This window comes from Corythoichthys intestinalis, chromosome 21, assembly GCF_030265065.1.
Source record: "Corythoichthys intestinalis isolate RoL2023-P3 chromosome 21, ASM3026506v1, whole genome shotgun sequence".
Taxonomy (NCBI): domain Eukaryota; kingdom Metazoa; phylum Chordata; class Actinopteri; order Syngnathiformes; family Syngnathidae; genus Corythoichthys; species Corythoichthys intestinalis.
The window spans coordinates 35,426,593-35,454,207 of NC_080415.1; the positions used below are offsets into that span (position 1 = coordinate 35,426,593).

The window sequence follows — 27,615 nt, forward strand, 5'->3', positions numbered from 1 at the left end:
TTAATGTACTACAATACACAAACTGTAATCACTGAATTCATTAACCAATTTTCTGAGGGCATTCAGTTCTTTTTTCTTGCATATACATCACAATTGTCAGTATCGGGGGCGGACCTTAGGGGGGGTGCAGTCGCACCCGGGCCCAGGTTTGCGGGAATGAAAGGGGTGTGGTTGGGCGAGGGGAGTGTCAAATAGAAAGGGAATATAAAGTGCGGAGCTGTAATATAGAGTTGTACGGCGCTCTTAAAGGGACATCGACAGAAATAAACTAAATCTAGGCAATCTGGTGCGCACCAGATTGTTTCTAGTGTGCACCAGAAACTATCCGGTAAACATTATATAGCATTTAAGCTAGCCAATTGTTGCATTGTTGAAATTGGCTAACTTGCATAGCAAAAGTCAGCTAGCTTAAATGCTACATAATGCCAATATTTACAACAATTGGCTAACTTGCTTAACAAAAGTCCGCTAGCTTAAATGCTATATAATGCTAATGTTTACAACAATTGGCTAACTTGCACAGCAAAAGTCCGCTAGCTTAAATGCTATATAATGCTAATGTTAACAATAATTGGCTAACTTGCATAGCAAAAGTCCGCTATGTTAACCAGAAAGTTTCTAGTGCAGCATTTAAGCTAGCGGACTTTTGCTATGCCAGTTGACCAATTGCAACAATGCAACAATTGGCTAGCTTAAATGCTATACAATGCTTATGTTTACCAGATAGTTTCTGGTGCGCACTAGAAACAATCAGGTGCGCACTAGATTGTTTCTCGTGCGCAGCAGATTGCTTAAATTTCTTTGATTTATGTCGATTATTTCTGTTGTTGCAATGTTGTAATTGGCTAACTTGCATAGCAAAAGTCTGCTAGCTTAAATGTTCTATAATGCTAATATTTACAACAATTGGCTAACTTCCAAAGCAAACGTCCGCTAGCTTAACTACTATATAATGCTAATGTTAACCAGATAGTGTCTGGTGCAGCATTTAAGCTAGAGGACTTTTGCTAAGTAAGTTAGCCAGTTGTTGTAAACATAAGTATTATGTAGCATTTAGGCTAGCGGACCTTTGCTTTGCCAGTTAGCCAATTGCAACAATGCATTAATTGGAGTGCTTAAATGCTATATAATGCTAATGTTTACCAGATAGTTTCTGGTGCGCACTAGAAACAATCTGGTGCGCACCAGATTGTTTTTCGTGCGCAGCAGATTGCTTAAATTTCTTTTATTTCTGTCAATTATTTCTGTTGTTGCATTGTTGCAATTGGCTAACTTGCATAGCAAAATTCCACTAGCTCAAATGCTATATAATACTAATATTAACCAGATAGTTTCTAGTGCAGCATTTAAGTTCGCAGACTTTTGCTATGCTAGTTAGCCAATTGCAACAATGCAACAATTGAATAGCTTAAAAGCTAGATAATGCTAATGTTTACCAGATAGTTTCTGGGGCGCGCTAGAAACAATCTGGTGCGCACTAGATTGTTTCTGGTGCGCAGTAGATTGCTTAAATTTCTTTTATTTCTGTCGATTATTTCTGTTGTTGCATTGTTGCAACTGGCTAACTTGCATAGCAAAAGTCTGCTAGCTTAAATGCTCTATAATGCTAATATTTAAAACAATTGGCTAACTTTCAAAGCAAAAGTCCGCTAGCTTAAATACTATATAATGCTAATGTTTACAACAATTGGCTAACTTGCGCAGCAAACGTCTGCTAGCTTAAATGCTGTATAATGGTAATGTTAACCAGATAGTTTCTGGTGCAGCATTTAAGCTAAAGGACTTTTACTATGTAAGTTAGCCAATTGTTGTAAACATAAGTATTATGTAGCATTTAAGCTAGCAAAGTCTGCTAGCTTACATGCTCTATAATGCTAACATTTGCAAAAATTGGCTAACTTGCACTGCAAAATTCCACTAGCTTAAATCCTATATAATATTAATGTTAACCAGATAGTTTCTAGTGCAGCATTTAAGTTAGCAGACCTATGCTATGCAAGTTAGCCAATTGCAACAATGCAACAATTGGCTAGCTTCAATGCTATATAATGCTAATATTTACCAGATAGTTTCTGGTGCGCACCAGATTGCTTATATTAATTGTATTTCTGTCGATTATTTCTGTTGTTGCATTGTTGCGCTAGGCTAACTTGCATAGCAAAAGTCCTTTTTAATCATCGCACCCGGGCCGTGTTCACCTTTGTTCTGCCAGTGGTCAGTCTCTATTATTGCTTATAACAACATTTTGATCAAAAACAATAACTGTTCCAGCCTAATAAGTTATCCAGCGAATGATTTCAAAGGTAATGGTCAAGTCCAGAGGTTCTAGTTTATTCCCCTTTCTCTGGAAGTCTTATCTTCTACTGTAGGAGAGAGAGACATAAGTAATCCTAATCTTTTAACTATAAGTAATATGTACATATACTGTAAAACGCAAGAATGTCAGGGCAGATAAGAAATTATGTAGTATTAGTAAACAATGTCACCAAGGAATAATGAGCATGTTTGCAGTGTGTGGCAACAAAGGCGTGTGCTTCACCCATTGATGCCAGAGCTGATGTATTGCTGATCCCCACATATGACAGACACACAAGGGTTTATGAGGATGATAAGGTTCAGGATATGTATCTACAAGCATCAGAGTAGAACCATCAACCTTTCATTAGAATAATCTTGATAAGACAATTCACCCACAGCACACACCGTAGGAACACTACAGACTGGTACAGCATGCCTAACATTCTTCCAGTCTATGATTATTTCACTATAAAGGCAAAATATGATTCTATTTGCTGGTACAGTACAACTCCCCGGCTTTCAAATCACTGAGCCGATTTATTGGCGCTAGTAATTTTGACAGATCCTCATAACTCCAGACAAACGATTTCACAGTTTTTCCCCCTCCTTTTCTCTTTTAATTCAGTTGATTCATACATGACTCAATAGGATTTGACACACAGGTCCTACATCTGCTTTTGGCAGGTCTACTTTCCCAGTGCAGTTATTCAGATATTCTTAACAATGTAGAAAAGGCTAAGCAGGAATTGTAGGTGTTGATGATCATTATTAAGAGTTTTGTAGGAAACCCGAGCAGACAGATCACTTCTATATTAATAGAGAAACTATGGTTTTACATTTATATGATGGTCAGTCTTGAGCAGTGTGTGCAAATGGGCAAATTGTTCTTCAAAGCTTTCTTGCTTCCACAAAAAGATACACTTCCCTTAATTGCATTCAGTATTTGCTTATCACTAAGCCAAGTCAGTTGAACTGTTTTTAACATAAAATCTTGTTAGTGTAGGAAATAGTTCACTTTCAAGCCATGAGATGCATAACAGTGCTCCTCACCGTTAGTCAATGCAGCATCCGGAATTGAAGAGCTTATTTATTGTGAATTTCAATAATTAATGTACGTCTGGGTTTTCATGAACTCACCTTGAGACCCAAACTGAGTTCATTGAGGGAACGTCTGATTTCTTGGGTGAGAAGATTCATGCGCTCACACTCTTGCAACGCCACCACTTGGTACGGAGTCCTCTCCTCGGCCTTCCCGAGCAGTTCCGCCATGTTGAACTCCTCCGGGAGCTTCTCAATGATCTCCTCCAGCACTGTACGCACCTCAAAACATACGCCACATATATAAACACATTTAATCCTCGAGAAATGATCATTTTTAATTAAATTACATGGACTAACTCCAAGTTTAATGATGGAGGATACACACTCATGCTATATGAACTCAACATTGCCTGAGAAGTGGTTTTGTTTTAAGTAAACATGACTAAATATTCATGAGCGTTTTTTGCAAGAACAGCTTCTTGCCTTCAATGACAGACTAATCCCTTAAGAAAAATCAATGAGCGAGCGATATTTTCTTGAGTAAGTGATGAAACCTCATGTCTGTGTCAACATTTTTCCAAGGCAACCGCCGTTAGTAATCAGTTGGTGGATTAGGTTCGCAACACAGGATATGAAGTCATAATATCTATGGATTTTTCCAGTTCAAATATCTGATCACAATTCGGTCGCGACTTAGCTGGCTGAATACAAAGAGGTCCTTGCCATTGTTCAGGTAAGCATGAGACTTTCCAAGCACCTACTTTTGGAAATTAAAGGTACTATCCGGTTAAAGGACCTCCGTGAAGTTGGCCGCCCATCACAGGCAAATTTATATAAAAATTATCTCAATCGTTTGCGCTTTTTTTGTGCTGTAAATGGTTTCGTTTCATAGATATTGAGATATTAGTTTTGAGTGATTACGTCACTCGCAGCTGAAGGGAATAATAATAGCATTTATTTCATAGTTTAAGAAAAACAAGGAGAATGTATTTGGTATGAACAGTTGGACTTGGAATGAATAGAACTTGCAGCACCAAGACAACGGGCAGATAAGGACAGAAAGATACATGACACCTTCTGACCATGGAAGCCCAACACGCGCGTCATGCAGCTGACTGAGCAAGATTAACACTGACAACCATGTGACAGGCAAGATATCTACAAGCCCACGTCTGCACCACCAAATCCCGCAATCAGTTCTTCCAGACAGTCCAGAACAAATGGCGGGACATATTGTCTTGCCACAAGGAACATCTGATACGGAGGAACCAGTGACCAAGAAGTGAACACAAAGCACTCAAGTGGCGCTGAGGTTGCAAAATCCTCAACTATCGTTGCCTTGACACAGTAATGGCCGAATCTTCCTGTCCAATCAAAAAACAGACAATAATCCTTAACAATACCCAAATACGCCCTTCTTCCGGACCACAGCCTGCCTCACCAGAGCCTTTAAAAGACCGAATGTTTAACTAATCGTAGTCATTTTTCTCGGGAATCTTTTGTTGACTTGTGATATGGTGACCCTGGATCCTCGCCTGGGTCTCTCTGTGCTGTATTATTGCTGCCGACTCGGAATAAATTGTCAACTTGTGTGTTTCGAAGCCTATTTCCAGCTTTTAAAATAGAGTCCGTACAAGGGGTTAAGACTAAGGCGAACATGCGGAGATTGGCCTTTTGGCCAGGTTGTCGGAAATGTTGTTGTTGAAATTGAGCTAATGCAGTTCCGGCGGTTCGGCTGGTGTTATTCCGTCAATCTGGCTAAAACATCAGATTCCTTCACAGCATATCCTAACTCCCGCGGCTGACGGAGCATACCAATTTTTAAAAAACGGATGTCTCAACAACTAGTACAAACGTGTGGCACGACTTCAGGTTCATTTTGTAGTAAATGGGAGGCTTGTGATATTAATTTCGAGTGATGACATTACTTGCAGCCTTTCCATACCCGAACTTCCACGGTTGACGGAGCATACCAATCCTCAAAAACAGAGGGGTGTCTCAACATCAAGCACAAATGTCTGGCAGCACTTCAGATCCATTTTGCAGTAAATTGGAGGCCTGCGATATTAATTTCGAGTGATGATGTCACTGGCAGCCTTTCCGTATCCTCACTCCAGCTGCTGACGGAGCGTACCAATTCTCAAATACAGAGGGGTGTCTCAACAACTAGCACACATATCTGGCACCACTTCAGGTCCGTTTTGCAGTAAATGGAACCTTGAGATATTAATTTCGAGTGATGACGTCACTTGCAGCCTTTCCGTATCCTAACTCCCGCTGCTGACGGAGCGTACCAATTCTCAAAAACAGAGGTGTGTCTCAACAACTAGCACAAATGTCTGGCACCACTTCAGGTCTATTTTGCGGTAAACGGGAGGCTTGAGATATTAATTTCGAGTGATGGCGTCACTCGCAGCCTTTCCATATCCTAATTCCCGGGTCTTGCGGAGCGTACCAATTCTCAAAAGCAGAGGGGTGTCATCACTCGCAGCCCCACATTTACTGCAAAGTGGGCTTAAAGTGGTGCAATTCATTTGTGTAATGTTGGTGCTCGTTGTTGTGACACATTGTGTCTCATCGGCAGAGTTGGTATGCTCCGTCAGCAGCGAAAGAGCGAGAATTGATATCACAATATCTATAAAACAAAAGAAGTATGAACGAAAATGTTAACAGCACAAACGTAGTACAAATAAAGGAGACCACTACAGGTCAATTTTGCAGGAAACGGGGGGATGCGTGACATCATTACTACAAATTAAAAGCATAATATCTACAAAATCGTTGCAGCACAAACAAAGCACCAACAGTTGATACCAGTTTTAGCCGTTTTTACTCAAAATAATTAGCCCCAGATTAGTGCTGCAACGATTAATCGATTCACTCGAGTAATTCGACAAGAAAAAAATATTCAAATTACGTTTTGCTCCTTCAAGTATTCGTTTAATTAAAGTGGCGTTGTAATGGTTTGTTTTGAAAGTGTTTGCATTCAGTTTTTTAAATTTGGGTGGATACACTGCCCTCTAGTGGCATCAGTGAATATAAGTCATTTCACATGGCTGAATCCAGATACTCCCTGTGAAGAACAACATAAGTTTTTGTTTGAGCTAATGTTTTTTTTTTTTTTTAATGCATTCGTAATTTAGTTTATAGGTACATTTTGCCATTTTTTGGGGGGGGGGAATATGTGTTTGAACCATTTGTACCATTGCAAAAAAAAAAAAAGAAAAGAAAACATGAGCATTTTATAGCAGTGAAACTAGCAGACTTTTGCTAAGTAAGTTAGCCAATTGTTCTTTTGTTGTATTTAGATCCTCATTTATTGACTTTTTTAAAACTGTTTAAGACTCAGCTCAAGTATTTTAATTCTTTATGTTCCTTATCTGATTACTCGATTATTCGAACTAACTATTTCATCAATTAATCGACAACTAAAATAATCGATAGCTGCAGTCCTACCTCAGATTGACCGATAAAAGAATTGTAAATATTTAAAAAATGATAGCATCACAAACTAAACTTTTTACAGCACAAACAATTGACATAATTTTTATATAAATATGTGTCTGATGGGGGGCAACTTCACAGAGGTGGTTTAAGGTATTGTTTTTAGTGTTAATTTAAAATACTTTCCTACTCCATGCATGCTCCACAAATTCACAAATGTTAACACAGAGCCCTGATATTTTAACAGACTGGCAAACACACTTTTCCAACCCACTTTAGACTTGCTACGAAACAATCACGTTTGCTGTTTTAATGTTTTTGGTGCTGATTTCACGGGGCCAAACACTCGTTGCTGTATGTTAATGCTTGAACAATGACGAGCCCCATGCATAAGCTGAACACAGGCTGCATTTACGCTTGTGGGAGTTGCCAGTTGAAAAGTGACAAACTCCACAGAGCACCTTTAATATTATAATTTTGCATTGTTACGAATATGAACAGTGTTCTTAAAAACTAAACCCCACTGTATTTGAACAGGTAGTACAAAATACTGCATACTCCATTGCTTTTTAGGACAAATAAACTTTTACTCAAAGCAGCACTGGACCGAAAAGGAGAGCAGAAAATGTCAATCACGCTATGGGTAAAGTCGGCCATTGCAGCACTTTCACTGCATTTTATTTCCCTTTAGAGTGCAATTGCTACAGAAAATGTCACCTGGTGTCATCCTACATTAAAGACCAGGTGCAACTTCCCACAGTCTAGCATGAAATTCACATTTGTGGAGAACCATGCTTTATATATGAGCTTTAGTGTGACAGCTTGACTCTTCAAATCAGAATCAATAGTTGTGTTTACATGCTATCCTTTTCTTGCCCTTAAGACATGCACACCAGAGGGGTGGACTAGGTGAGTCAAGTCAAGAAGGTGTTTTTAAAAAAAAAAAAAAAAAAAAAAAAAAAAATATATATATATATATATATATATATACACAAACAATATAATGTGACATCTGCTAATGAGACTATTCAGCAGTAAAATCATCAATCATCTCCTTTACAAGAATTATAACAAAGGAATCAAATTTACCTTTTCCTCTCGTGTCATCCCTCCCCCCTCGGTGACTTCTCCATCCCTGGGCTGCATCTCCAGTATAGTGCGGAAAAGCTTTTCAGAGGTTTGTGTGAGAAAGCCAATCTCAGCATTGGGATGAAGGCCATACAGATAGGGCGACTCGGCAGGTAGCGTGTCATCAATATACTGAAGGACAATAAATCCATGTCAAAGCTTCCCAATATACTACAATGTAGATTATACAAGAACCTTAAAGGGCAACTGAAGACCTTTCCGGATTTTGGTGTAATTTTATGAATATAAACTTTGAACGAGTTTGTCAAAACAACCATGACATGATCAACACGTAATTGTAAGGATAATTTGCGTTTTTTTTTTTTTTTTAGTTTTTTTGCACTCCGTTAATGGTCCCTTCGCAAACCCGGAAGTGTGACGTAGATTCCCCGACGCAACAGAGAAGACTATCCACAGCTAGCATAACAGCAACAACGATGTCAGTGATATTTCCACCAAAGGTAACCATTCAGGATCGCTCTTTCGTGACGCTACCGATGGCAAAGGCTCCCAGGAAAGATGAACTACAATTAATCCCTACATGTTTGAACCTGAGGCGTCAGATGACGGCGATTTACCTGACACAGCAGATGGCGTCATGACGCCATTTGACAGCTCGACACTTCACGACCGGGAGAGTGAGTGGTAAGCCTAAATCCAGCATCGTGATATTTTTTTATTAGAGAGAATGCGATCACATGGTTGTATATTTTTCCAAGCTCTCCACATAGCTAAAACTGGATATTAGGTAATGGGACAGCTCCTACCGATCTAAATATGGTAAAGCTAGCCCAAATGTGGCTAAATGAATGATATGTTATTGATTTTTCAAAATATATGACAAAACGATTTTATTTTCCAGGTGATGCTGTAAACCGTCAAGTAATTACCCTTCCAACATTATGCCTGTGTCGTCAGGAGATCCCAGACGTGAGAGCCAAACTTGAGGAGGCTGAAGCACTGACAGGGGCATGAATTACATTAAAAAAATAAAACCATAAATTGTAAACAACATTGACACATTTTGTTGGCTGTTGAATGTATTCTATTGGTATATAATATATTGTAATTATATTACATTCTGAAAAAATATTCAATAGGCCACAATAATAAATGATACCAGATTTATGTTGAATCAGCATCAGCTTTCGCTGTCAGATTGTGACACAACATATGAGCTAAGTTATACCAAGCACACAATGGCACACATCAAAGAACATAAATCTAGTAAGCAAAACAAAGTTAGGATAGCAATGGACTAGCGCAACAATCAAAAATGATAATGGCAGTAGGAAATATGTACAGTGCCTTGCAAAAGTATTCGGCCCCCTTGAATCTTGCAACCTTTCGCCACATTTCAGGCTTCAAACATAAAGATATGAAATTTAATTTTTTTGTCACGAATCAACAACAAGTGGGACACAACCGTGAAGTGGAACAACATTTATTGGATAATTTAAACTTTTTTAACAAATAAAAAAACTGAAAAGTGGGGCGTGCAATATTATTCGGCCCCTTTACTTTCAGTGCAGCAAACTCACTCCAGAAGTTCAGTGAGGATCTCTGAATGATCCAATGTTGTCCTAAATGACCGATGATGATAAATAGAATCCACCTGTGTGTAATCAAGTCTCCGTATAAATGCACCTGCTCTGTGATAGTCTCAGGGTTCTGTTTAAAGTGCAGAGAGCATTATGAAAACCAAGGAACACACCAGGCAGGTCCGAGATACTGTTGTGGAGAAGTTTAAAGCCGGATTTGGATACAAAAAGATTTCCCGAGCTTTAAACATCTCAAGGAGCACTGTGCAAGCCATCATATTGAAATAGAAGGAGCATCAGACCACTGCAAATCTACCAAGACCCGGCCGTCCTTCCAAACTTTCTTCTCAAACAAGGAGAAAACTGATCAGAGATGCAGCCAAGAGGCCGATGATCACTCTGGATGAACTGCAGAGATCTACAGCTGAGGTGGGAGAGTCTGTCCATAGGACAACAATCAGTCGTACACTGCACAAATCTGGCCTTTATGGAAGAGTGGCAAGAAACAAGCCATTTCTCAAAGATATCCATAAAAAGTCTCATTTAAAGTTTGCCACAAGCCACCTGGGAGACACACCAAATATGTGGAAGAAGGTGCTCTGGTCAGATGAAACCAAAATTGAACTTTTTGGCCACAATGCAAAACGATATGTTTGGCGTAAAAGCAACACAGCTCATCTCCCTGAACACACCATCCCCACTGTGAAACATGGTGGTGGCAGCATCATGGTTTGGGCCTGCTTTTCTTTAGCAGGGATAGGGAAGATGGTTAAAATTGACGGGAAGATGGATCCAGCCAAATACAGGAACATTCTGGAAGAAAACCTGTTGGTATCTGCACAAGACCTGAGACTGGGACGGAGATTTATCTTCCAACAGGACAATGATCCAAAACATAAAGCCAAATCTACAATGGAATGGTTCAAAAATAAACGTATCCAGGTGTTAGAATGGCCAAGTCAAAGTCCAGACATGAATCCAATCGAGAATCTGTGGAAAGAGCTGAAGACTGCTGTTCACAAACACTCTCCATCCAACTTCACTGAGCTCGAGCTGAGAATGTCAGTCTCTCGATGTGCAAAACTGATAGAAACATACCCCAAGCGACTTGCAGCTGTAATTGGAGCAAAAGGTGGCGCTACAAAGTATTAACGCAAGGGGGCCGAATAATATTGCACGCCCCACTTTTCAGTTTTTTATTTGTTAAAAAAGTTTAAATTATCCAATAAATTTTGATTCACTTCACGATTGTGTCCCACTTGTTGTTGATTCTTGACAAAAAATTAAAATTCTATATTTTTATGTTTGAAGCCTGAAATGTGGCGAAAGGTTGCAAGGTTCAAGGGGGCCGAATACTTTTGCAAGGCACTGTATTTATATGATAAATATGTATTATATATGAAGGTAACTAGATTTTTCTTTTAAAAAATGTGTACTGTATATATGACGAGTTTATGATTTCATATCATCAAAATTTGCTACATTTATTTCTCCTAAGTCATCGTCGCAGGCCTCATAGGATCTCTTCAGTCGTCATCGCTGGACACCGAATCACTTGGGTCATCATATGACTCGACCCACTCTCTCTTGATTTTGGGAAACTGGGTGGCGACTGACTTGCAACGTTTTTTTCATCGTGTTGAGGGTTTCCGCCACTTAATTTTTTATGTTTGGCTTCCTGGAGAAAAAAAAAATCACAGCAGCATGAAAATATTGGATAATTTTAATTTAATAATAATTTCTTGGTGATCAAATAATAATGCCCCAGTCAAAGCAGCATCTATTTGATGCTATTGTTCCCTCTTCAAATAGGCAGACTTTGATGTTGAAGTATAACAAGTTATTGTTTTATTGAGATGTATGTGATACATTAGGGCCTGACAGGTGGATTGTTTTGTTATTATAGGCTTTATATCTACCATGTGACAGGCCAAAAACAACGAGCCAAGGACCTATTTGGTGCTGGGGACATTTGAATTTACATAATACCTATTGATATAGTAATAAAATCACATGAGTAGACGACATGTCAGCCAACCTATCTACTTATGAAAGGCCAACAGCAACAACAAAAAAATGTCGCACTTCAACAAAAAAGCAGTAGGAGTCCCCTCGTTTATCAAAAAAAGCCATTAATGTTCTACTTACGTCTTTGTAAAACCAAGGTTGCATTGTTGTAGGTTTTCAAAGCTGTCGTGGCTGAAATGATGAAAACAATGAGCCGATTGGGGACCTGTATGCATGCTAACAAAAACGGTCCAAACCTTTGCAGGAGAAGTTTTTTTTGGACCACTCCTAGAGTCTCGAGTCTTCCTGTGAGTAATTGATCGCTACACATCGAGATGGCATGACGAATCCCGCGAGTAAAACCCAGAAAATGTTTGCAATATATGGCGAGGATAGCGTGGTGCTATATTTCCGTGTTCAGAGTGGTGGCGAGGCTTCCTGGAAGTTACGTCATGAGATAGCGGTCGGCAGGACGGCGCGTCCCTCGTTGCTATGGTTTTGCTATGGCCATTTTTTTAATGTGACTTTTTGAGAGAGCGAATGATGCATTTAATACTATTCAACTGAGTAAAACTAAGAGCGAAATCTGAAAAGCTCTTCAGTTGCCCTTTAATAATTTTCACTGTTAGAACTAACACCCTTACGTTCATTACGTTGCATATCGAAAGTACTTTTTGTTAAGTGTCGAACACAGTATTATGTGAATCACTTGTAAGTGTTGATATATTGACATCCTGTTCTATGCTGCCTGATCACTAATCCTGGCACCCATACTTTCTCTATTCGAGTGTGTCTAATTACACCTAGTCATGTGTGAATCCATTTAAGCTTTGCAGCTAATTGCGTCGCGGTGGTTCATTTGGTCCTATGACAATCTTATGACGCCGCTGTCAAATGAAGTGTTATCGGTTAATATCTTTTTGTGTAAACATCCCATGATACAGTGAGGACAGCTGTGAAATATAGTCCAGTTTGGCTTATCTATGAACAACTGCAGATTTTGTGTCAAATTTGGTGGGTGGTGGCTTAAATTAGGATGCGCCTTATCGTCCGAAAATTATGGTAAATAGTTTTTTTCAAAAGTAACTTGAACAACACTGATAATTTTACTACTAAGTCAGCATTCAGAGCAAGAAATTATTGAAGTTTTTTCGCCTTAAACACTATCTTAATTATATTGATGCGCTGATGTTTTATCCTAACTATTGCTGACAGAGGGCAGGAAAAGAAACACGTCTGAAAATTCAGATGCTTTACCGGCTGCTAATGAGGCAAGGAAAAAAGGCATTTTCCATCTGCTAGATCAATATGTTTTTTGTTGGACAAGACATGAAACAAAAAGGCGCTAAACTCTTGAGTTGACTGTTTTTAATCATATTCTATTGAATTAGAGGTCTTTAACTCACAAACACTTTGTTGTTAGGTTGTTTGATCAACTTTGTATTTTTTTATGCTCATTTCATGTACCTGAACATTGTTGAAATGAGAGTAAAAATGCTGACTCGCGACTTTCCTGTCCTGGCTCCATTTCAAATACACGGACCAAGAAGTTACTGTATGATGGCTGTGTGGCTGTGGATGGCCTGTCAGATGTACTATAAATAAATTGTATTTTATAGTCTTTCTTTTGTGTGCGGCAACAGCTGACACAATGACCTGACTCTATTTCTGACTTTACCCTGTCATTTAGCGTTTATGCGCAGAGATGTATAACAGCATACAGCAGGCAAGGTGAGGTGAGGCTTTAACGTTATGAAGCCTTCAACTGTCACGATGCCTTTTTGAATTCGCCTGAAATAAGATTTGACCTAATGACAGTGTGTCAGTTAAAATACAGAATGGCCTGAATGTTATTTGAATGCCATATTTACTTGTACAATTTGTGCTCGATTGAAATAACATACAGAACAATACAGGTAAGATGAAACTGAAATTTAAAACTGAAATGATCAATAATTGCAAAGAGTGGAATGAATAGGGTGTGTAGCTAGGAAGGCATAAAACACTGCATGAGTCAGTGGATTGGAACACTAATCATCGGAAAACGTAATGATCTTTAACACAGGGAACTCGTTTACAACTTGCAATAAGCCCAAGCCTGGATTTCTGCCACGGCAGTATAAGAAGGAAATAAAAAAGAATGGAAACGGATAATCCTCAGATTCAAATCAGGTGTCTATCATATGTGGATAAAAACTAGGGATGTCCCCGATCAGATCACGTGATCGGAAATCTGGCCCGATCACGTCATTTTCAAAGTATCGGAATCGGCAAAAAAATATCGGACATGCCTTTTTTAAATATATATTAGGGCTGTCAAAATTATCGCGTTAACGGGCGGTAATTATTTTTTAAAATTAATCACGTTAAAATATTTGACGCAATTAACGCACATGGCCCGCTCAGATTAAAATGACAGCAGTGTAATGTCCGCTTGTTACTTGATTTTTTTGTGTTTGGCGCTCTCTGCTGGCGCTTGGGTCTCACTGATTTTATAGCTTTCAGCACCATGAGTAAGAAGTGAAATTATTGACATCAACAATGGTGAGCTATTAGTTTACTTTTTTCATTAAAGATTTTTCAAATTTTAATGAAACGAAAACATTAAGAGGGGTTTTAATATAAAATTTCTATAACACGTACTTACATTTATCTTTCAAGAACTACAAGTCTTTCTATCCATGGATCGCTTTAAGAGAATGTTAATAATGGTAATGCCATCTTGTTGATTTATTGTTATAATTAATACAGTACTTATGTACTGTATGTTGAATGTATATATCCATCTTGTGTCTTATCTTTCCATTCCAACAATAATTTACAGAAAAATATGGCATATTTTAGAGATGGTTTGAATTGCGATTAATTTTTAAGCTGTAATTAACTCGATTAAAAATTTTAATCATTTGACAGCCCTAAAATATATATATATATATATATATATATATATATATATATATATATATATATATATATATATATATAATTTTTAATTAAATCGTTTTCTAACTGTATGTAACATGACAGACAAAATGTACTCATACAGAGTCTTTAGTTTTGGCTTAAAGATGGGCTATCAAATTTATCGCATTAACGGAGGTAACTAATTTTTAAAAAATTAATCATGTTCAAATATTTAAGGCAATTAACGCATGCGCTGCACTACCCACTCACACATTGTCGCGTTCAATTTATATTGGCGCCGTTTTTCCTACATATAGAGCTAATAGGCAGCGTAAAATGAGTAGAGTGAATATTGGCAGTCTTTGGCAATTTTTTAATTGACTAAAGCCTTACAATCCCTCCCTCAACAAATAGAAATATCGTGGGAAGCAATGTGGGGAAGTAAGGTAGTCGTTGATCTTTTTCTTCACACCCTATGTGATTTCCCAACGCAGAGAAGATATATCAATTGGTGCCACTACGCACAGCCATGGTTGCACTTCCCATCATGCATTCGGACGGAACAGTTAAATGGCTACAGTATCATTTACTGAAAGCTCAACAAATACACAAGATGGCAATATTTAGTCACGATATACAAAGTCACATTTATCCTTTAAGAATTACAAGTCTTTCTATCCGTGGATCCCTCTCACAGAAAGAATGTTAATAATGTAAATGCCATTTTGAGGATTTATTGTCATAATAAACAAATACAGTACTTATGTACTGTATGTTGAATGTATATATTCGTCCCAGTTTTATTCAATTTTTTCTTAATGCATTGCCAAAATGTATATGATCGGGAAAAATTATCGGGAATGATTGGAATTGAATCGGGAGAAAAAAAAGAAAAAGCAATTGGATCGGGAAATATCGGGATCGGCAGATACTCAAACTAAAACGATCGGGAGCAAAAAAAAACAAAACATGATTGGAACAACCCTAGTTTTAACTCATTTGCTGTGATATACGGTGAAGAAAATAAGTATTCGAACACCCTGCCATTTAGCAAGTTCTCCCACTTAGAAATCATGGAGCGGTCTGAAATTTTCATTGTAGATGCATGTTCACTGTGAGAAAGATAATCTAAAAATTAAAATCCATACAGCTGCAAATAAGTATTTGAACACCTGAGAAAACAAATGTTAATATTTAGTACTGTAGCCTTTGTTGGCAATTACAGAGGTCAAACGTTTCATGTAGTTTTTCACCAGGTTTGCACACATTGCAGGAAGGATCTTGGCCCTCTCCTCCACAAAGATCTTCTCTAGATCAGTCAGGTTTCTGGGCTGTCGCAGAGAAACACAGTTTGAGCTCCCTCCAGGTTTTCTATTGGGTTTAGGTCTGGAGACTGGCTACCGTAGTTAGTTGCCTTGTTATGCTTCTTACGGAGCCACTCCTTGGTTTGTATGCAAAGCTCATTGTCAGCGAGATGCTCGGCCCTGATGCGTTTAAAGACATTGCTAAAGTCCCACTGTATGATAATTCTGAGCTTTTCAAGCCTAACTGCTATAAAAAAATAAAAACAAAATGTGGCTGAGAGCTGTTGAAGAAGAGCTTCGTGTGTGTCTTCGTGTCTTTCTTCAATTCCTGCCAGGATATTTGGCTTTGTGTTCATCTAAACAGGCTTAAGTTTCACAATGAGTAAGTATACATTTTGCGAAATAATTTTATGAATAAATATACTGTACAGAAAGTAATTTTTGGAACATTTTTGGTTTGTGGTGTACCGTGAGATTTTTTTCCCAATGTACAAACGTGCCGTGACCCAAAAAAGGTTGAAAAACACTGAGATAGACCCTGTAAAATGGATGTCATTGAAATGCACTGAACAATGATCTATCCACATTATTGTGCTGAAGTTGAAAAATTCAATGCTATGAATGCAGTTATCTTGTATTTCACATGTTAAAGAACTGCAAGAGACATAAAGAAGAAGAAACCAGCCGCTCTCCTAAACACAAAAACGTTTTGAGTGCCATCGCTAAGCAAGCAGCAGTTCAGAACTGCACTGCCTCGTTGAGTGCTTTTCATTTATATGAAATGGCAACAACTTTTGTGGACTGACATTCAATTTAAAAAAGTCTTTTGACACATCATTAATGTCATACTATTGATTGGTACAGCTTCTCTGGGCAAATGTCTGCTCTGTAGTTTACCGCATTGCTGTTACTTGCGTGGATTTTACAAGGAATTAATCAGATCAAATACATTACTACTAAATGAGAATTAATGGATAAAATGGTGAATTGAAAACGATGCCTAAGTCTGGCATGAGAGCATAGACACCGTATATGAGTATTATTTGTACTGCGCACCTTAATTTGTAGGTCATGTGTGTATTAAAATGTAAAGTTTGTTAGTTTCTTTTCACCGACAAAAAAAATCTACTTCTGAGGAACATTTTGAAAACTACAATCTTTTCTGGGACCCATCTGGGAGTTTTATGGCTATTGATTTAGCACTCTCATTTGGAAAAGGAACTGATTAACAGTTCAATTCGAGCAATTCTCAGCCATCGTTAATGTGTTGGAAGATGCACTTGGCCATATATCTACTGAGAAAAATCTAAACAGTCACGTTTGGTTGAATTCCAAAAAAACATCTTGATAACAGTCACTGTGTATGCTTTACCTGGTGATAGCCGTTGTAGTCCATATTTCCAGGCATAGGGAAACCCGGTGCTAGACAAAGATCTCCTTCCATCATTTCAGGTTTAATGAACTCCTCTAGGTAAGTCCCGCAAAGATGGCGATCCCAGTTATCAGTGATGTGACCCCCATACATGATTTCACCAAAAAGGTAGCGTAGATCATCGTAGGGCACCTAGGAATCAGGATAACGTAATCATTTATAATGCCTTCCCACAGTGTTGTTTTCGTCAACAATGACGATAACAAAAATATTTTGTCAACGAAAAATTTTTTCATAACGATGACGTCACGATGACGAGCTAAAAACGTGGTTTCGGAGACTAGAACATAACGAGAAACATGCTAGTTTTCGTCTGACGAGATGACAACGAAATGGAACTGTGACATAGTATAGTCATATTGTACGTCAGTTTGAATCGTAGCAGTGTTTGAGTCGTGCCACTAATGTGAGATGTGCTGCGACTCTCCGTCAATTTTCTCACCGGAGTGAGTAAGATTTGTTTTCTTATCGTGGCAAGCAAGCCTGTTGGCGGGGGGGGGGGGGGGGGGGGGGTTGCAACCGGGTATGTTGTCCCGGGCTTCAGGACCATAGGGGCCTTTTTATTTAAACAATTTAGGGCTGTCAAACTATTAAAAATTTTAATCGAGTTAATTACAGCTTAAAAATCTATCGTAATTAATAGCAATTCAAACCATCTATAAAATATGCCATATTTTTCTGTAAATTATTGTTGGAATGGAAAGATAAGACACAAGACGGATACATACATCCAACATACGGTACATAAGTACTGTATTTGTTTATTATAACAATAAATCAACAAGATGGCATTAATATTATTAACATTCTCTTAAAGCGATCCATGGATAGAAAGACTTGTAGTTCTTAAAAGATAAATGTTAGTACAAGTTATAGAAATTTTATATTAAAACCCCTCTAAATGTTTTTGTTTTATTAAAATTTGTAAAATTTTCAATCAAAAAATAAACTAGCAGCTCGCCATTGTTGATGTCAATAATTACACCATGCTCACTCATGGTACCAACCCATAAAATCAGTTGGACCCAAACGCCAGCAGAGGGTGCCAAACACCAAAAAACAAGTAACAAGCACACTGTACTGTCATTTTAGTCTGTTTGAGCGGGGCATGTGCATTAATTGCGTCAAATATTTTAAGGTGAATAATTTTTAAAAATTAATTACCGCCCGTTAACGCGATAATTTTTACAGCCCTAAAATAATTGTCTGATTAAATATTATGTTCTACTCGATACATACTTGAAAACATATTAAATATTTCAAATGTATATTTTTTCCCCAGGGATGTGGATGGGGCAGGCACAGGATGTTTAGTTATACTGTTTTGTTGCTCTACAGGAAGGCATAGCACTCTCAGTTGTATTGTATGGTAGCCTACATGGGACAATAGATGGAAATTGTTTGTTTATATTGTGTCACATAACATCACATTACGGTCTGTTAAATTTATCTGTCATCTCAAATTGAATATATTGAAAATTTACACTGTCATTGCTTGCAAAGCGTTAAAACTACTGCGTATGTTGTCATGGCATGCCAGTGGCAGGGATGGGGTGGGGGGGGGCCCTATAATGGTGTCTTGTCCCCGGGCCCCTGCAAGTCTATTGACAGCCCTGGTGGCAAAAAAGAATATGCAATGCTGCTTTAGCCTTTAAAGGTCTGTGCTGAGTGATCATCAGACGCTAAATGTAACTCATTAGCATTAGCTTCAGTATGGCAAGCGTCCTCTTAAAACACTGGCCAATCTAAAGCAGAGCCACTTGGGTTCTCTGGTCGGTAAGAACATCATTTCAGATGTTTTGTTTGGTAAAAAATTAAATACTCGCAAATGCCTAGAATTGAAGAATAGCAAAAAAAATCCCTAGTGACGAAATTTGGATGAGATATTGTCGTCTTAAAACTAGACGAAGACAAACACATTTTGACTAAAATACAACTAAGACTAATAAGTGTTTTTGTCCAAAAGACTAAGACAAAAATTAAAAGGGCCGCCAAAATAAACACTATCTTTTCCAAAAAAAAAAAAATAAATAAAATAAATAAATCAAATGTTTCACTGCAAATAAAGCATACCTTGGGATTAGCCTCCAGGTAATTGAAGAGGACATTGATTGAAATAGTGAGATCTCCAGTATTAAAAGGGTATGATCTGTTCCATCCTTGAGGACCAAACTTCCTCCTCTCTGCAACAACAGCATGGAAGTAGCAGAGCGCAAAGAGGATGCTCTTAAACTCATTCTCTCGTGAGCACATTTCCAGCGTGTCCTATTGAAAAAAAATGAATGTTAAAAAAAAAAAAAAACAAGGTATATCGTCATTTAGTTGAAACCTACCAAAACCTAACCTCTGGTTACGACGTACCCGATTTACATTAGGAGTGCAACGGTTTGCGGTTCAAAGCCGAACCGTACGGTTCGACCTGTACGGTTCAATACGCCTTTATGAACCGTGCCTTTTCGGTTTTGCAATTAATTTATTCCGAACACTTGTGGAATGAATTGGTCGAGCTCTGTATGCGACATGAAGCACAGCTGTGGAGAAATTCCCACCCCGCCGCAAGTAAATGTCCGATCGCTGTCAAGCACCTGTGTAATAGAAGCCGAGTAACGCCCTCTCTCGCTTACGAGTGAAGTGAAAATGAAACAAGAAAGAAAACAAAAAGCTACGGCGAGCGGAGGAGTGGAGAGACCGAATTTTGAGGAAGCACTGGCTTCTTTCAAATCTGTGGTGTGGCAACATTTCGGTTTCCCTGTGGACTACAATGCGGTGGGAGAGAAAATAGGAGGGAGAGAAAATATTGGAAAAAAAAAAAACAATTCGCAAGCACTGCTCAGCGCTTGTTCCCTATGCTAATGGCAACACTTATAACATGACTCCGGCACCTCAGCCGGCATCACCCACAGATATCACTTTCTCAGAGCAGGACAACCCCGGATGACACCAGTGAAAACACACGGCGGGCTAAGTTAATTTATTTGCAACGCTTGACCTGCGTTACATTGTTCCCTTGCGGACATATTTCTCCAACAACGTATTCCCCAACATTTATGAAATGGCACGCAAAGCCATCGAAGATGACTTCGCTAAAGCACATAGTTTCGCCGTGACCACTGATAGTTGGACGTCCCGTGCTACAGAGTGCTACTACCTAACTGTGACGGTCCACTATAATTCATACCTATCAAGTTGTACGGTCTCGGCGTAATTTGTACAAGTGAGCACTGATTTTTAAATGTGTACGCCGTACGTTACGTTCAAATTCTGTACGTTTTTCGTGCATTACGTTTTTTTTCCTGCGTTCGTTAATACGTTGGTTGAATGACGCGAGAAAAGTCAGAGGCACGGAGAGGGAAGAGTGTTTGTTGTGACGCTGTAGCAAACGCGATGCTAGGCTATGTGGCTCCAATATTTCCTGACTGTAGCCGACAGCCTACGTCGAGATATCTCATGCATATAGAACTACACACGAAATGACGGACTTGGTAGCGTTGGTAAACAGCCGCCATTTTAGAGCAGTAAACTTCTCAGAAAGGCTCTGTTGTAGTGAACCTTCCTAGTGAACCTAAGTAACTTTTTATCTAAAATACTCCTAAATCGGCAAAATCTTGACTTGAGTCCATCTTTAAATGATGAAACAGTTTTAAAATTTTCACATGTCAAAAGTAGACAGAAGGGAACTAATGCAAAAACGGGAGCAATTTTATCAACTTTAACGGTTGATTCAGAACATTAAATGACCTCCAAACATAGAAAAGGTTACTACGTTTTTTTTTGGGTTTTTTTTAGAAAAAAATGAAAAAAAAAAACATGAAAGGTAACACCACTTACTTTGCCAAGTAACTTTTTTACTACTGTGTGTGTATTTCAGTAGTCAGTCACTAAACTAGCCAAAGAGCTAAGAGGCATTTTAACAGTCGAACATGTTTACATTTTAGGTGTTTATTTCATCTTCTTAAAAGCAAAATAAAGGCAGTTTTAAAAAAAAATTAAAAATGCAAAAAGCAAACCAAAACGGAACCGAAGCAGTGATCCCAAATCCGAGGTTCAAACCGAACCGTGGGCTAACTGAACCGTTGCACCCCTAATTTACATGATTTCGACTTTACGGAGTCTCGTCCTCCGTTTTGTCTCCAGACGTTTTTTTTTTAGTCGTGTAACAGTGTCTTGTCCGCAATCTCTCAGCATTGATGTTAAGTGCAGTATAATATTTCTCATTTAATTTTGTTATTTATTTGGTCTAATTAATCAAAATGCGGGAGTGAACGCCAGTTAACATTTCAAGAAGGCAGAGAAACTGTAAACAGCGCAGGCTTGGCGATGCCCTGCTCTCCTGTTAGCTCGCTATTAGCCTGCTAGCTTATTGGGCAGCGTTCGTTTTCACCACTGGACCGGTGCTACTAATAGCTGCCGTTTTCTTTGTTGAATTGCCCAAGATTTGGACCTTATTTCCCTCGGTATTATTGTGCAGCCATTGAAGTAATGTGATCCATCCATCCATCTACAGTATCTATGTTAATTTTTACTTTTTTTATTTTATTTTATTAATATGGCGTATAATATATGTTTTTGGACAATTATTTTGAGATTTAGGGGGTATTTAGGTGTACTTAAAGCAGCGCTTCTCAATTATTTTCTGTTACACCCCCTCCAGGAAGACGTAAATGATCTGCGCCCCCCCCCAACTCTCTGCTGCTACTGTAAATATACTGTAGTATCATCTGTATATAAAATTCTTATTATTATAAGTACACCTCTGCATAACATTGTCTTTTTTAATATTAAAGAAGAAAAAAAAAAACACTGAAAAAAAAAACAAAATAAAATCAATAAATAATCATGAATTCAAATTGACTAGCAACATTAACTTGAGAGGACAATATGCCAAACAATTAGACTGAAAAAATAAGTTATATTATAATAATTATAGAACAAAAACAACAGTGTCGTTGGACGGGGAGACAGTTTTTATTTTTGCTGCGTGCAGTATCAGCTCCTTTGCTGTGGTGTTTGGTTATTTTGCATTGAGCAAATTGGTATGCCTCCTTATGTGATGCTGACATTGCTCGCTGGTTTACTGATGTAACACTGACAAAGTGGGACAATTGTTGGCAATATTTGGCACGTGGGTACACCTGTGGGTACAGATTAACTATGATTTTTTTTTTTCCTACCCTGGCACCCGGAGGGCTCCGTAGTGTTGTTTTTGTCAACAATGACGATAACGAAAAATATTTCGTCGACGAACACATTTTTTTCCAATGCCGATGACGTGACGATGACGAGCTAAAAACCTGTCTTGGGAGATTAAAACATAACGAGACGAATATGCCATGTTTCTTTAGGCTTTAAAAGTCTGTGCTGAGTGATCATCACACATTAAATGTAACTTGTAGCGTTAGCATAACGTTCGCGTTAGCATTTAGCGTCGTGAGTGTCGTCTTAAACTTTTGAAAAACTTTCCATACAGTTCATGGCGTCCAGGTGAGTTTAATTAATTGAAAACAATGGGTTGTTTTCCTGCTAAGTGTTTATTATCATCACTAGCTGGCGATGTCCTTGAAGACGCTGCACTTATCGGCTGCCACTGACAGCCATAGATGTCCAATCCATTTGAAGTAGGATTGGTGGCAGCAAATAAATGTTCTTACTTCAAATGGATTGGACGTCTACTAGTGATAAACTCATCCCAATTCACAACAGAAAGATGAAAATACCACATTTTTCTGTTTATTTGTTGTTTTTTTGTACAATATCCTAGAATGATTTCCTGACCCAATGCATCAATCATTGTTGAAAGTGCAAACCTCTAACAGTTAAAGTGACGTGTAGATGACAAAATGCATAACAATGGGATCGCCTTTCAATTGTCACAACTTGTCAAGCCGCCATCTGTCTCCTGGGATCACTATTCTAGACCGGCTAATAAAAATACATGAACGGCAATGTAATCACTGGTGGGAAGAGACTGTTGAATAAGCATGCCAATAAAGAAAGACCCAAAGGTCCTGGATTATATTCATTCCAGAAGAATGTCATGGAAAGTGTGGCGGTAAGGGCCACTGCGGCAGTGCCCTGGGGAGCTGACTCCCACCATGCATATGCTTGCCCACAACAGCAGCGCATACTGACGACAATCACTACTGCATACACATTCCTTCTGGTGCTTTAATTAACATTCTGCACAGTACTCCCTTTGCTCAACGCCGCCGAATGAGATGCAAAGCCTCCCTTTTCATGACCTGTGTACTCAAGAAAAATAACATGTGGTGAGATAATCAAGGCAGACAGACCCTTCACGACATACTGGCGCAAATGTACATGCGCTGAAAAAAAAGACACCTTTATGCAATGGCATTAAAGTGCCTGTGACACAAAAAAGCATGTTTATTTCATATTACACATGGCATTTTATGCTCGTGAATGAAATGGACCACATGGATGTGCGCAGAAGAGATCGATATATTTATCCAATTTTTTGAATCCCGCGCTACGAAAATGAGAGGTCGACAGTTTCGGATTGAGGAAGAAGGCAAATGTGACGTTAATGAGTGACATCATCTTCACTATTCAGCCGTACTGTTGTATGAAAAAAAACTGCGGATTCATCCGATTTTGGGGATTAATACGTTTATTTTTCGCATCATGCAAGCCCATTGTGCTGCAGGCTTTTGTTGCTACACCAGGGAGAGGTATGAGCTTTTTTGGGTTTCAAAAAGATCCTAGTCACCACGATGAATGGGCAAAACAAGTATGACAATGGAATGACCATTGGACATACGAGGAAATGAGTAAGCTACTTGTCTTATTATGTCAAATACTGGGATCATGGCAAACGTTTTAATAAGTAGGTGACTTGCATTTTGTGGGTGGCAATGCTCCCTGTCCACCAAAAAGGCGGGAGTTGCCGCCTCCCTTGCCGACGACTGGTGGCTTGTCGCACACCATGGAGGACGGCCAATGAAGGCTTGGGCGCCAGTACTAGGGCAGCTACGCGCTCTCGTATCCAGTTCTCGATTGTGTCGAGACTTCCACCCCCTAGGCCCTCTTTGTGTGCCCACCGAGAGAGCGCTATCTTCGGCTTGGGCCCGAGGAGCCCCCTGCTTTCGTGTGCTGTTCTTGATTGTGTAGAGACTTCCACTCCTCTCGGCCCTCTTCGCTAGCCCGCCGCGAGAGCGCTATCCTCGGCTTGGGACCGTGGATCCGTCTGCGGTTCTCGATTCTGTAGAGACTTCTACTCCTCTCTGCCCTCTTCGTGTGCCCACCGAGAGAGTGCTATCCTTGGCCTGGGCTCGGGCAGCCAGGCGCTCCTACGTCACCCGGTTTGTGCACCGAGAATGCGCCATTTTCGGCGATCTTACAACGACTAGCCGAAACTTTGGTAAAGACTATCACTCCCGGGGCCGTGTGTGACATGAGTCGGGGTAGTTTTGTGTGATTTTTCGCTTTAGAAAGGCGAGGAAGAGACTTGGAAGAGCCGCTCGTTTCGGGTTAGCATGTAGCCTAGCTCTCACACTCCTCTTTTATTTACACTCTTTCCTCCATCTCCGAGTCCCCGAGCCAAACTAACTCCGGTGGTATAAAATACCTGGAAGTATTCAGTAAGTAGCGGTTCGGGTTAGCATGTAGCCTAGCTCACACTCCTCTTTTGTTTACACTCTTTCCTCTGTCTGCGAATCTCCAAGCCGGACTAACTTCAGTGGCATAAAATACCGTTCTGGAGGTTGAAGAAGTTGGCAGTTTTGACCATTATGCAGTAATTTAGCTGAATAAATGCATTTTTAATATTTGGTATTCCTTTTAGCACATGACAGTTATTTGTCATGACCATACAATTAATTTAGCAATCGGGGAAAAATACTTAGATTCAAAGAATATCCTGTAAAAATATTGGAGTAGAGAAAAACAATGATGACATTTTACAGTAAGCTCTAGTCATCAGCCTCGTGTTTGTTGTCCCTGTTGTCTTTTAGTTGCTCCTAGCTAGTTGGTCTCAAATGCATTGTAAAAGCTCTTGCTGTTTATAGAGTTAAGTGTCCACTCTTTTTACCACTATCTTTGGGGTGAATTCACCACACTGGTTGTTGAAAACTAGTCTAAAGTGTAAGTGAGCAGCTCAACATTTAGTAGTTTGTCATCTGTGATGATTTTAATCTTTTACAGTAATGAAAAAAAAAACAAAGAAAATTGTGACTTTACCTGGTTGAAGTTGTCCAGAGCCTTGTGCAAGTTGGCATGCATACCCGTTGGTGGCTCATTTGTTATCTTGATAGAGTTCTCCAGGATCCCTTGTGGAATGATGTGCCCCTCAAGGGTAGAGGAAGGCTCAGCACTGAAAAAAACCCGGAAGTCCTCATGGCGTTCCTCCGTTTGCTGCTCCAGAATTTTTTCCAAAGTGCACAGCCAGCGAGCTACCAAGTGGATATTCTACAGCAAAAGACAATAGTTTAAAGGGTGATACAGTGGTAAAAAGTATCTGAACCTTTTGGAATTTCTCACATTTCAGCATAAAATCCCCATCAAATGTGATCTGATCTTTGTCAAAACCACACAGATGTAAAAACAGTGTCTGCTTTAACTAAAACTACCCAAACATTTATAGGTTTTCATATTTGAATGAGGATTGCATGCAAACGATAACAGAAGGGGGAAAAATAAGTAGGTGAACTCTCTGCCAAAGGAGACTTAAAGAGCAATTGAAACCAATTTTTACCCAACAATTTAAGTCAGGTGTGTGCCCAATCACTGATGAGCAGTGTTGTTAATCTTACTTTAAAAAAGTAATTAATGACAGTTACAAATGACTTCTCCCATAAAATAATTGCGTTAGTAACTCAGTTACCCGAATGTAAGAGTAATTAGTTACTTGGCAAAGTAACTGGTGATAATTTTCATGTTATTTTTTCTCAAAAAACAGGTCACACAATGTGAAGTTTAAAGGGTTTTTGGGACGATTGGCCCCAGCCCAATTCTTTCCCCTAAACTTAACTAGCCACAGGGATATTGCGGATATTGCGATAACTAGATAGTAACCTTTGCTATGTGTGGAAGTCATTTAATGTTGTGAATAACCGTTAAAGTTGTTAAAATTGCTCCCGTTATTACATTAGTTCCCTTCTGTCTATTTTCAGCATGTGTAAGTTTTAAAACTGTTTCATCATTTAAAGATAGATTTAAGTTAAGTTTTGCCTATTTAGGAGCATTTTAGATAAAAAGTTCCTTAGGTTTGTGAGGAAGGTTGTCTACAACAAAGCCTTCCTGAGAAGTCTACTGCTTTAAGATGGCGGCTGTTTACCAACCACTCTAGATCGTTATTATACATGTTGCTCATGCCGCCATGTCTGTCATTTGCATCTAGTTCTGTATATATGTGATATCTACAGAAGCATCGTGTGGCCAAAGTTTGTAGGCTATCGGCTACAGTCAGGTATTATTGGAGCCACCTAGCATAGTAGCATTGCGTTTGCATAGGTATCACACTCCCTTGCCTCCTCCCCACTCCTGCTCATCTCCGTGAGTCCGTCTTTTTCAGACTTTTCTCGCGTCACTCAACCAACATCGTAACGCATAGGAACGCACGCCTTTCCCGCCTCAGTAACGGTAACAGCGTTGCCAAGATGAGAAAATTAATTAGATTACTCTCTACTGAAGAAAATAACGCCGTTAGTAACACCATTATATTATTTGATGTGCATCATGGCTCGGTCAAAAGAGCTGTCTGAAGACCTGTGATCAAGTATTGTTGATTTGTATAAAGATGGGAAAGGATACAAAACCATCTTTAAAAGTCTGGATGTTCATCAATCGACAGTCAGAGACGTTGTCTAGAAATGGCAAGAGTTTGACACTGGCCATCCACCAAAGATGACACCAAGAGTTCAGCGCAGAATACTCAGAAAGGTAATAAAGAACCCTAGAGTGTCTGCAAAAGACTTACAGAAATCACTGCCACAGTCCAATATCTCTTTGCACACATCAACTGCGTGTAAAACTCTGGCCAGGAATGGTGTTCATGGGAGGACTCCACAGAAGAAGACACTGCTGCTTGGAGGAAAAATGGAACAGCTCACCAACATCCCCACCGTGAAGCAAGGTGGAGGGAGCATCATGATTTGGGGCTGTTTTGCTACCTCAGGGCCTGGACAACTTTCAATCATTAATGGAAGAATGAATTCAAAGGTTTATCAAGATGTTTTGCAGAAGAACCTGAGGCTGTCTGCCAGACAGTTGAAGCTAAAAACAGGATGGATGCTGCAACAAGACAATCCAAAACACAGAAGAAAATCAACTTCAGAATGGTTTCAGAAGAACAAAATACACGTTCTGGAGTGGCCAAGTGAAAGTCCAGACTTGAACCCCGTTGAGATGCTGTGGCATGACCGAAAGACAGCGATTCTTGTCGGACATTCCAGGAATTTGATTGAACTACAGCGGTTTTGTACAGAAGAATGGACCAAGAGTAGTCCTGATCGATGTGCCAGACTTACAGTGCCCTCCATAATTATTGGCACCCCTGAAA

General features: G+C 39.2%; 1 protein-coding gene across 2 annotated transcripts in view; it reads right to left on the reverse strand.

Moving 5' to 3' along the window:
• The window catches only part of LOC130909395 (dynein axonemal heavy chain 9-like), a 238,714-nt gene that overhangs the window by 11,199 nt on the left and 199,900 nt on the right, over positions 1 to 27,615 (reverse strand). For both annotated transcript variants that reach the window (XM_057825789.1, XM_057825790.1), the window contains 5 exons: positions 25,296 to 25,523; positions 19,173 to 19,364; positions 17,040 to 17,231; positions 7,873 to 8,043; positions 3,436 to 3,618 (listed from right to left, as the gene is read on the reverse strand). In XM_057825789.1, coding sequence (XP_057681772.1) covers positions 3,436 to 3,618; positions 7,873 to 8,043; positions 17,040 to 17,231; positions 19,173 to 19,364; positions 25,296 to 25,523 — 966 coding nt within the window. The remainder of the gene's footprint in view (positions 1 to 3,435; positions 3,619 to 7,872; positions 8,044 to 17,039; positions 17,232 to 19,172; positions 19,365 to 25,295; positions 25,524 to 27,615) is intronic.